Here is a 12,351-nt window from a genome sequence, read left to right on the forward strand (position 1 = left end):
GACTCAGTTGTCTACATGAAAGAGCTCTCTGAGCCTTGGGAGCTAGAAGGGCACATGGAATCCTCCTTACAGGTGGACCTTTACACATGCACAGGAGATACATGATGCCGCTTCTCCCTCCAAAAAGTACCCATTGAGCTTTTCAAAGGACAGTAACTAGGAGACGGTTGCTAGCATCACGGCCTAGAATATCCAGGTAGCACATTGTATCCTAGTAATGAGAGGGCAGTAAACTAGATCTACTATTATGTCAACGTCTGGTTGGACATCATGTATATCTTGCAGGCGATTTGGGAGCCTTCTCGATGACCCCTTTCAGTTTCCCGAGGATGTACCTGTATATCAATCTGATCTGCATGCTTTTGCAACTATTCCTCTCATCCCTTTCATGCTCCTTTCTATGAAGTGCTACGTGGAGTTCAGAGCTTTGCTGCCCTTTGACCACACTAAGGTTGGATGGGAATTCAGTCTGTCCACAATACTTCGGTGTAAGCAGCAGGATTTATGGAGAGTTGTTTCCTATTTTATAGCTGCAGACGTTAAACGTCTATTTACTCATCACTAAACCTACAAGCGTGCATCTTTCACAAGAAGGTATGACCACCCTTCTGTTTCCTTTTTCATCGACAAATGTGTGCATGTTGCACACAATGGAGTTCGCCACTTCTCTGTTTTACATCTCGTAAGCAAAAAGGTTATGGTTAATGTACTACATGAACTTGGATCATCCTTAAACCTACATGTTTGCATCGCAGATGTGTATTTGTTCCTTCTCAAACCTAGCGTGTCATCTGGCACACAAAGGTGTTGCTGCCATTCTGTTTTCCTCTTTCTAAACACCTGGAGTATGCAGAGGTCACACAACTTTCATCAGCCTGATATTGCAAATGCTGCCATTCTGTTTTCCTCTTTCTAAACACCTGGAGTATGCAGAGGTCACACAACTTACATCAGCCTGATATTGCAAATCCTTCTTTAGCTTTCCGCTTATGTAATCCCAGACCTGCAAGCACCAAAATAATATTAGGTCACCATGTGAATCCTGCAATCATCCAACAATATAGCCTTACAGAATAGCTCCCTGTGTGAAGCTGATTGCACCACTTCAAATACAAAAGATGCCATCCTTGCAACCTTATCCTTTTTACCATCCCAGAAGTTGAGAATGTGCGCCCTTCTTAACATCCCAACACCAAATCTCATTACCTAGAACAGCCCCCTGTGTGCACTAAATTGCTGATTAAGCTGCAAATCTGAGACGGCTTACTGCTTGAATGGACTTACATGAGAACCAAGAAAAAAAAGCAAGAACATGTGCCAAAAGTTGCAAGTATGGCTGTAAAGGTCAGTCTGATTCTGTGTATGATCAAAACGGTTCTCTTTGCTTTCCGTCTCCCCTCAAAGAGGCAGCTGGATTGCAAGAGAGATAGAACCCCTAATATTACAATCAATTTATAACATGCTAACCGAAATCAAGCTGAATTATCGGATTAGCATGTAAATTTTTTGAGAAACACACTTTAAAAATTGAGGAATCACAACATCATATATAGTGAACAAAAAAGAAGCACAGAAACACAATGCCTTGCCTTGAGCTATTTGAGCCCTCCTCTTCTCCTTGGATGACTCTTGGTATGCCTGCCAAGTTCCAACAACATAAACTTCAACGTTTGATACCTTGCCCAGCAACTTGAATCCATCCAAACAACAACTGCTTTAAACCCATTACCTCCCTGGGATCGAAGTATGTCCGCACTGGCAAGTGCTCAAGACGCAGGCATCTTTCAGGCTGTTCCTGCTTCATGAATCCCATGGCTTGCGTTTGTCTTAGTATAGCTCTAGCTGTGTCCAGCTCCCGCAACTCTATCATTTCTAAAACAATCTGCAAAGCACTTCGCAAAACATAGTCAGTATTATGCTCTAGATGCTGTTCCTTTGCAGTCTAGAGGCAACATACCCTATAAAAACACACTCCCTGCAATATTACTTGCATGTGAAAAGGGAAACAATACTGACCTGTTCATAGAGATCTTCAAGCTTCTTCCTTGGAAGCTTAAGCTGTGCAACCTGAGGAAGGACTGCATCCCAACGCCCATTGTTGATGTCTGCAACAAACGTCTCAAGACTATCTACCGTATTGAGTGAAACTTGGCATTCATTCTGCAATGTCTGGAAAGTCTGCTGCAAAGAGTTCTCTTTACAGAACTGCAAAACAATCTTGATGACACTGCAAAAAAGGAAAAAGCATTATTACTTCCTTACCTTTAGTACATTGAAACAAACTTGATTTCCTCTAACAAACGTTTAGATTCTTCCTTTGGCAATAGAGGTCAAGACCAGAGTTCTAGGCTATCGCTTCTTTGTGCAATGTCCAATTCTTTGATGAATGTTAAACCAATTAAGACTAATCTGACTTGCAAAAAATAGATTTGTAATGCATTATCCTATTAGACAAGAAACACAAAAAACGATTATCATGAGTTCTTACCGACCGCATCTCTAAAGTACATTCCCTATATAAGAACAAACACAAGGCAAGAACACCTGCAATTGCTTTGTACCAACCCTTTTGTTTGCTTGTATCCATTGGTTTCTGGGGTAATCTGCTTGTATCCATTTGTGCAACCTTGTTGAGGTATTGGATGTGTGTTAGCATTGTACTTCCCCTTCAAAAGGTAACATACTTGTTTCTGCTAATATTATAGGGTATGGTACTTGTACTTTGATCCCAAGCTCTTCTTTTTCAAAGAAAGGAACCTTCTATTAATGCTTGAAAGATTTCATACAATCCGAGCTCTTCTATGATGAATGTCTTTTGTACTGCTTCTACTCTTTTCCAACACTCATTGGCAACACTCATTGGCGAGTCCTAGGGACCAGGCTCGCACCAACATCGTGTAAAGTGATTTCCTCATCTCCAGCCCCAAATGTGTGCCGTTTGCACTTCTTTTAGATGGCTGAAAATAGCTACGATACCAAAGTACGAGCAGCAGTGGAAGAACAATCTCCATCCCAAGCTTCCACAAAATCTCCAACAATAGAGGCAGAGAGAAACTCAATCGGTAGCCTCTCATGACCTTTCTCATCAGGTGGGAGACAAAAATCAATCCCAAAACCCCACTACAGTTCAACAGAAAAAAACCCACAAAAAAAACCTACTCACAGCTGTGTAGAGGGAACAACAAGACGTACCTAAGGAGCCAAATTTTTCCCCCACTTTCGTCCAACATGAAGAACAAACACCAAAAACTAAATCGAGGGAGCAAAGTGTGAAATGAAGCTTGAACCAACAAACCGCTTGGAGGGAGAAAAGGGAGGGTGAAAACTATTTCTTGAAGTGCACCAAGTGCAGAAGAAAGGGGACAACACCAACGAAGAGCTGCAGGCAAACTGGCTCTGGCTGAAGCGCTCTCCAAAAGCCCTATCCAATGTGTTGACCGGATTGGCAGTGCCCTCCATTGTCGGCAGCCCAGAGGGCTGATTGACAAGAAAATGAGAGAGGCTACTTCAAAAACGCCCAACGAGCAGGGCCAGGCATAAGAGAGAGAGGAAAAAAAAGGGGAGGCAGTGCTGAGCAGGAAGCTCAGCACCCCCCAGCTCGAATGGCAAGGAGCAGCGAGGCTAGGGTGTGGCCCGACGGAGCGAGGCTAGGGTGCGCGGCTTCCCCATCCTTCTACATGTATTTATCAGCCAAGTCTCGTGTGTTAGGGCTCTTTTTTCCACACATGCACTCCATTTGTAGTTATCTTTGAATTCTTATCCCAGATATTTGTATAATTTGACTACATCTAGCTCCTCAAGTGTTGTTTTTGGCATGTCCCAATAACCAAAATCTTTGTTTTGGCAATATTTACCTGCAGCAGTTACAACTGGCAGAATGTGCTCAATGCGCAGCCTTAAATACTCATTACCAAACCTATTCTAATGGGCCACCATCCCCACTATGCAATTTCAAAGCCCACTAGTTTTGAGCAGCTATACATGTCAACAACCCACTCCTCAATTATCCACCTACCTGTTTACTACCACGTATTGCAACAAGCAGATAAAGAAGTTTTATTAGAGTATTCCAAAGACCTAAGGGTCTAAATCAGATACAATGAGAAAATCTAGAGGGGCAGGGCCATCCACACCCAAGATTAAACTAATATCTAAAACCCATGAAAAGTAGATATACAACGGCATCGGTACATAGAAGGGACAAACTCTCTGAGTGGAAGCCAACAAGAGTGCCAGCCCTTGACGGAGGGGCATCGATGTGTGAGGCTGCAAAAACCATGTGATAGAGCGCTCATAGCCATCGGCACGGGCAGCTCGTTTAAGTCTCCTAGTTGTAGCCCTGCGACGAACAAGCACCACAGTCACTCCTGTGGGCCACGCATCAGGTCTAGTAAGCATGGAAGCAAGGCCCCCTAGCAGTAAGTGCATTGGCGAGTCTGACATGTCTCTTACTCTGGGTCGGGTCCCCTAGACCACCATCTCCATGAGTCATGCTGGTCAATACTGTCTGGCTGGAAAAACTCGCTGATCATGCTCTAAGGCCACTAGATGTTGTGGCTATTACAAAAATGGCTCTCAAAACAAACAAGAAAATGGGGGGTATGGAGAATAGTCTCTCTCAATTCCCATCTAGCTATTCTAAAGGCCCAGCATAACTTTAACAAATTATTCCATACGTAACTTAACCTAAGGAGTTTTATTTTTTGAGTAAGAAATTCAATTATTATTTTCTAAACAGAAAAAGGACCTTTCTATTAATGCTTGGAAAGATAACCATACAAATAAAGGAGGGACTAGAACTCGAGGTTTTACCACTAGGCTACATGAAGATGTTATAAATATGAGGGGACAAGCCCCTCCCCTAATAAATAGAGGGGCGTCCTCATTAATAACTCCCCTCTCCACTCTTACCCTTTTCATGAGGTAATATGTTTTTAAATTCTTTACAATCGGGGAACTTATTCCATCATAGCCCAACAATATTCAAATAGTCTTTGTCTTGGTGCCACAAGTTCTATGCATTTTTGCTTTGTTGTCCCAAAACAACATCCCATATAGAGCTATCTCAATCCCTTCTCTTAGCCAAATTATCTATCACAGCACCAGTAGCAAGTCATGCCACAAAGAACTTAACACTTAGTACACCTCATCCATTGGTAGATTCTTCTTGATAAGGCTTGTGTGCCTCATTCATCTTTGGATATGAGGATCCCACCTGAATGTGCCGGAACCATAACTTTAATGAAGATGAGGTAAAAGGAAAATTAATCGACTCCTCACCTCTGAACATTCCAAAGTAGGCTACAACATAATAGAACTGAATGACCAACCTTTATAACACATAATAAACTTGACTCATTAAGGCAACCCGAGAGCTTTTCAACCAAAACAGCTCCATAAGTGCTCAACAAAGTGAGTGTACTGAGTGTATTCAGGCGCACATGAGTGGAATGAAGTGCAACTTGAATGGGCGCACAATAAATGGCATAATAGCAGAGGCAAATCCCATCCATGGAACCTTAACTGCAAGATGCTGTTGTGACTGCTGCCCCAAAGCATAGTGAGTAGAAAACAACCAACAACCATACAATTGCACTTGAGAGGAAAACTTGAGATCAGCTCCAACTTATCGTCTCATAGTCCCTCACCTTCGTGCAACAATGCTCCACTTGAAAGAAGACCTTGAGAGCAACTCCATCTTTTCCTCACATTCCCTGACCTCAGTGCAACAAAGCTCCACTCTGCAACACCTTACCGTCTCTCTGATACCCTATCCTCTTATCACTCTCATATGCCTATCCTCTTACCACTCTTATCACTCTCATGTACATATTCATCTAAAGCAACCCACAATCATCACCCACTAAACTTGAGACTTAATGCACAATTTAGATAAGAACAAGCGCATTCCACTGTGCTAGCTCCATGTGGAAAATAAGAGAACTATACAAGTCCTCAATCAGCAAATGGCAGATGTTGTGCAACTGCAATACTATGAGCAACACTAAGCCCATGGATGCATACTAGAAGTAGGTTGGGACCCTCATGGATCGTGTGACCACGGAGATAAAACAAAACAAATAGACAATCGAATGGTAGCCAAATGCTGCCCACATCCTAGCACTCAAGATTTTCACATTGCACTCACCTTCAATGCCCATGTGGTAGGCCATGTGTCTATATGGGCGGCCACCTTTCTGAAATCGCAAACACTAAGTTCTTGCAAGTGTTGGTCCCCCTCGTGCCTCTCATATGGGGCCTCACATGTGGAGAGTTGACCCTATTGGCACCCCTCTCAATGATCCAAAATGGGCCTATACCCACCCATCAAAGAAGCCGCACCTACACACCTTTTGCATTTAAACCTCCACACGTCCCAAACCTACACCTTTTGCATACCTACACCTTTTGCATTTAAACCTCCACATGTCCCAAACGATTACACATAGTAAGTTCTTAGAAAGCCACTCTAGATTGTGCACGATCTGTCCAAGACATTCTAGATAATAGTCCATGATGCCACTCTCCAACCTACCAAAAGAATAGCAATCGTTAAAGATAGCCACCTGAATGACTCTTCGACATATCATATCTAGTTAATTGTCATTCCCATCTCTTGCCCAATTAAAACTGCAATATCAATTGATTATGGCATTCTATTATTGCATGCCATGCATGTGGCCATGTTCCTGCTTTGACTCATAATTTTGATGTGTCATTGTGCAAAGCTTAAGTTATGTCATAACGTGCTAGTGTATGGGAATGGTCTGGGTATTTCCACCCATCTTTCTCAAGTGCTTCCAAAGCTAGTAAAGGTCACGGATCCAAGTTATACTAGACAATTTCTTTCAAATTTTGTGAAAAAGGTGGGAAATTTAGCAACTGTTTGACACACAAATATAATGAAATGGTTACCACCAATGAAGCCATTCTAGATAATGAAATGATTACATTCATAAGGCACACCATTCTACCTATACAATGCAAGATGATTGTAACAATACAAGCAAATTGATCTATCTTTTCAACACACAACCCATTATCACGTACATTGCTCAGAGACTCTCAAGAGCTTTTGTGACTCAAACAAGGCAAGTGATCTGGACTCATGGCATTAAGCCTAGAGCTACCATTTCATGCTCAAACAAGTTCGTGTGTCATAGATCAACAAGAAACAACCTATAGTAGTGCTTTCCTTCACGTGAGCAAAGTATAGGATCCTTATATGTTCCCATGTCCTCCGAGATCCATCCAAATCCAAAACCCTCATGTGTCATATAGCAAGGCCCTCTTTTGGTGGTTAACTAGGGTTGAATGGCCATTTGGAGAAACCAGCGGTTTGTGCTCTCTCTCGAAGCACGTACAGGTTTAGTACCACTTCATTTATGAGAAGAACTAGAACAAACAAATGAAGCTTGTACTGCATATACTATGCCAACATCTTCATGAAGGTGCTCAAACTAGATTCACATGCATATCTTCTTCATCCGAAGAACGATAGTTTGGACATTGAGAGTGACTGCAAAGTTGATACTCCACCTTGTGTGCATAAGTCTGAGCCATTGCTCACATCTCATTCCCTACTGTGAGAAATGCAAATGGTCTAGTGATACAATAGGGTTTCACATAATTGTACAGCTGCTTAGGGGTCCAAAATTACTCCCGCGTTGAAGGGACTAGCCAATGGCAAACCAGTAACCTGTGTCATAATTTAGCCCATACTGCAGCCTTCATGTAGTCGGCCTGGCAGACCTTATGGCAGCCTAGAGGAGGCTAGGGTCAAACTAGTAGGCGAACTCCCTGTCAGCTAGTGCGCCCATTCCAATATCACTCCCCTACCTCCACTTTCATCTCCAGCCCAAATGAGCAGGAAGGAGAGGTCTACAGCTCCTTTCATTTTTTATGCCCCCTTTGTGGCTGCCGTTACATTCAACCTTAAGCTCCCTTCTTGTCAAGTTTGTCTACACTTTTCTGCATTCATTTGAGCTCCACTCTTTGGAGAGGATCCATTCTTATGGTTTCAATTTATACTTTCTCTTCTAGTTGAGTGAACTCTCACAAGCAGATCAGCATATCCATTGCATCCTGTGTAGGTTGCAAAACACCCATCGCCAATGTAAAGAGATCTGGTCTTTTAAACCCTCTTTAATTCAACCAGCCTGTCACCTCCATAAATGGGCAAACTTGGCATGGCAATCGAATTCGAAGAGCAGCCTCTAACTGTGGCATCAAAATCAAAGTGTTACCACTTGTTTCGATTGGCTATTATAACTCATCTCACATGCCACATGACATCTTTTCCAAAAGCCTACAAAGTCATGCATCATTAATGTCCTTGAATTGTGCTTTTGCACTAGCGGATGGAGAAAGGACAAAGTAGTATCTGAGCGCAGCTAACAAACCAATGCAGCATGTTAAGCACCAAGGAGATTTGGTGCGCTTGTATAATAGAAAACAGTAAAGCTCAGGTTTTTAAAGCTCCACCTATCGTAAATGGCACCAACCTGCTAATATGTTTTAGACACATTTTGCATCAAAGTCGAATAGTCACCCCTTGAACCAGGAAAAGCCTCCTCATTCTCACATACCCCCAAAAATCATGATAATTGAAGTCAGTTTTCTCGCTACACGAGAAAATGTATAACTAGCCTGCCTTCTGCCAGTCGTATCGAAAATTTTGGCAGCTATAGCCAACCACTCTCCCAGGTTTAAATTTGAAAAACAAGTTAAAACAGACTAATGAACTAGCCCGATCGCAGAAGCCTTGCACTTTAGCTAATCCATGGTCAGGTAAAGCAAGGAAAAAAAAATCAAGAAGATGGAAGAAAGGAAAAGATTGCGGAGCATACTCAGGAGCTTCAATTTCAAGGGCGGACATGGCGTGATAGAGTAGAAGCTGCCTGCTATGATGAAAAGTCCTCTGCTTTGCTCATTTGCTTGCAGTTGATGCAGATGTTCTTTGTGTTGCTCATCACATCATGTGCTTCATAATCATACTATATATATATATATATACATGCCATCCCGCTATCAACTAGGGTTCACTTCACTTAACCTCATTGTGCGAGGGTGGGTTCAAATGAAACCCATGCTGCAAGGGCGTCAGCTCATAGGTCAGAAGCACGAACATGCCCGCGCACAAAAGACTTCATCCAGCACCTCCCCCCGCCCAAAGCACCAGTCAAGAAACTGGAAACACCTCTGGGAGGAAAAGCTAAAGGAGTCTACCCCGTTTGAACATCCCACAACGGTGCCAACTGCGTTTAGACCAAGCGGCTGAAACATGTGGGTGTGTATGTGCCAAACCTGAGTTCAAGCCCCAGGGGCGGCTCGTATGGGGGCGTTTGTGGCACTTTCAATTTCAATACAATGCCCCCAAAAAAAAGACATTGCACAACAGCGGCAGTCTTATCACATCATGTGCTTCATAATCATAAAAATATATGCGCAATCAAACTAGCCTTAACCTCATTGTTGCCATGTAGCCTAAAGTCAATCGACCTCATTCTTAGGGCGGGCTCACACCACCCACCCAACCATGGAGGAGAACAAAAACGAAGGGAGGGCCGCTAGGTGTGGTGGTTCACAACACTGGCTTGTCAACTTTTATGGAGGAGGGAGCCAACACTTAATTACCTCTAAGTTTGATTGGTCTAGTGGATAGAGGGAGAAATCTATGTCAGGTGGCAGGGGTTCACACAACACAGGGTATAGTTTTTTAGTTCCCACTTGCTCAGCGACCTTCATATGGCAAGGACGCGATTTCAATTTTGTGTGAGTCTAGGCCTAGCTTTCTTATTGATCCAAGTAAATCAATGCACCCCCACCACTTTTGGAGCGGGTGGCCCTTAGGCCAGTTACACACTGAGCCCCCACTCACTAAAGCCAAAAAAAATACCCTTTTGGCAACATGGGTCAATACACACCAAGCACACCACCCATAGCCCAACAAAAAGGCTTTTGGATACATGTTAAAGTGCCAAGTTCAAGCCCCACTAGCCGCACTGATAATAAATTTTCATTATTATTATTAATGCTCACCCATACCCTTGGGCAGGGGATCTTTCTCGCTCATTTTTATCCAGGCGACATGAATGGCAGGCTCGATGATTTTTTTGCATGTGTCAACTTGCCCTTGTAGAAGAGGCTTGGCGAGCGAGGGAATGGCCAACCTATAAAGGCCCTTATAAACCACACTTTGTATCGTATTAGGATCCCCATCCGTTTGTGCTATATAAAAATACCACTTCTATGTTTCAAACCTATTGGTGTTGTTCTTGTGGTCTCTTCACCTTGTTGTTCCTTCGCATACCCTCATCTTGATGCACAATACTCATTTGTTTTGATGGGTTATAATGTTGAGGGTTGTTATGTGTATGTAACACTTAGTCAAGTGCTAGTTTTCTAAGGAGGAGGCAAGGTGGTTTAAGACAAACATTTCTAAGGAGGAGACACTAGCCAAGGTGGTTTAAGAAAACATGTAATAACATAACTATAATTTTGAGGTGACATTACCACAATAGATGGTGAATTTCACTAGCTTTTAGTTGGTTTCTATTGCTTTAATACAAGGTTTACGATGTTCTCCATGTGCCATAATAGCACTCATCGCTTGATATGATAGGTACATGCAATAATAGCACTTTGCCCCTATAGCCTTCCTTACTTCATCACATTGTTATGCCTAAACAAATAATGTATCACTTCTTCCTTGATAATTAATGTGTAGTTGCAACCTTTTGTCATTTTGGACTTCTCTTTGATTCACATGGGAAATCCACCATAGCAAAAACTATTTGGGCAAGGGATGGAGGTGTCTTGTTGAGCAAGTGTGGAAGTTTTTAAAAAACAATAAGACTGAAGAGATTGATGGAGTGCTCTAAGATCAGTAGCAGCAGACTTGTCTCACTAGTCCCTAAACATCACACTTCTATCATCGAATGGCTCATAGCAGTTAATCTATGAGTCCATCGTGAGCTCCAGAAAGGCCTCGTAGTTAGAAATCAGAGAAAAAGGGGAAGGTATGTGAATTATCTTCCATGTTTATGCTTGGCTAAAGCATATTGAAATACATATTCACTTAATTTAAGAAATGTTAAAAAGGGCCTATTGACCTAATGCTTATGAGATTAGGGGATCAAACCATTCACATCTTCACAAAGGTTGAGACAAAGTTGTAGTACTTTAGATGATGGTTCCATTTCAATTATGCATTGAAGGGGGGGGGGATCAAAGCCTATTGTTGTATATCATATGCCTAACATGTGCATATGGATCAAATAGGATGGCCCCCCAGCAATGGGAAATTGTAAATTCGATTAATTTGTTGTTTGGTTGGGGGGAGAGAGGCGGGGAAGAGGGGCTAAAAGGAGAGGGTGCATGTGATGCCACATGTCTCGCGGCCACGTGTAGTTCTGGAAAAATCCAAGGGCATTATTGTAAATGCTCCACTTCCAGCATCTTTTGTGAGAGATGATGTTCCATTTAGGAGCGTTCCTTCATGATGTAGTGGATGGTGATAAATTGGTTGTGTGGGCGATGGTGGTGTGCGTTGAGGATGAAAGTGAAAACTCTTGCCAAGCATGGTCTTCTCGTTGAAGTGAATGGAGGAGGTGAAGATGATGGAAATGGAGAGCGTAGGGTGGAGGCATGCACTAGCACGGGTGATACGAAGGAGGTGTAAGTATACCAGGTTAATAGGTAATAGAAGGAGCGTAGGCGATACGCATGCATGTACTGATGGTCGTGATTGTTTTGTAGGGTTAATAGAAGGCGTGGGAGGCTTGCAAAGTGTACTAGCAAGATAGGAGTAGAGGGTAGCAAGGTCTTTGAACTCAGTGTCACTATCGAAGTAGGAGGAAGTGCTATGGACGTGTGTCTGATTACTGACATGGAAAAGTTTATGCAAGAGGCATGTATGTCTAGGTTTTGCACTTTGGAAAGGGGGGGTGCCTTGTCGCATTTGCATTTCCAAATGGTTATTCGAATTTTTGCTAGGATATCTAGGTGATTAACAAGTTGATAGCGAAATATCTCAGCTGGGACCTCGAAAGGCCTAAAGGTGGTATTATCATGTGTGTCGCGCGTTGAGGCAACACAACATGCATACGTTTCATGGCATGTTGGGCTACTGCCTCAAAGATTATGGGGAGCCTCACTTTAAAAGCATGCAAAAGAATGTTAGTCAGCAGGATATGGAATCCGGGATGGAGTTGCATGTACGCTACAGTGCTAATGAAATAAAAAACCGTGTGTGTTTAACTAGTGCGAATCTTTTTTACCACTGCTTTATGTATTGGAATTTTAAGTTGGAGTGCATATTGGGAAAGCCTCTCAGCAAATGTCTTCTGA

At 42.7% G+C, this 12,351-nt stretch overlaps 1 protein-coding gene across 1 annotated transcript; it reads right to left on the reverse strand.

The window, feature by feature from the left end:
* Positions 1–567: 567 nt before the first annotated feature.
* LOC147884781 (suppressor of mec-8 and unc-52 protein homolog 1-like) lies at positions 568–8,902 on the reverse strand. Its single transcript, XM_087397216.1, has 5 exons — positions 8,850–8,902; positions 2,017–2,227; positions 1,730–1,882; positions 950–1,003; positions 568–840 (listed from the first exon to the last, which is right to left on the reverse strand). Exons 1-5 carry the CDS (start codon positions 8,876–8,878, stop codon positions 568–570), a joined length of 720 nt encoding a protein of 239 aa, XP_087253342.1. The 5' UTR covers positions 8,879–8,902.
* Positions 8,903–12,351: the final 3,449 nt, after the last annotated feature.

This window comes from Dipteris shenzhenensis, chromosome 26, assembly GCF_047967505.1.
Source record: "Dipteris shenzhenensis isolate YYH24624 ecotype China chromosome 26, Dip_SZ_1.0, whole genome shotgun sequence".
Classification (NCBI taxonomy): Eukaryota; Viridiplantae; Streptophyta; class Polypodiopsida; order Gleicheniales; family Dipteridaceae; genus Dipteris; species Dipteris shenzhenensis.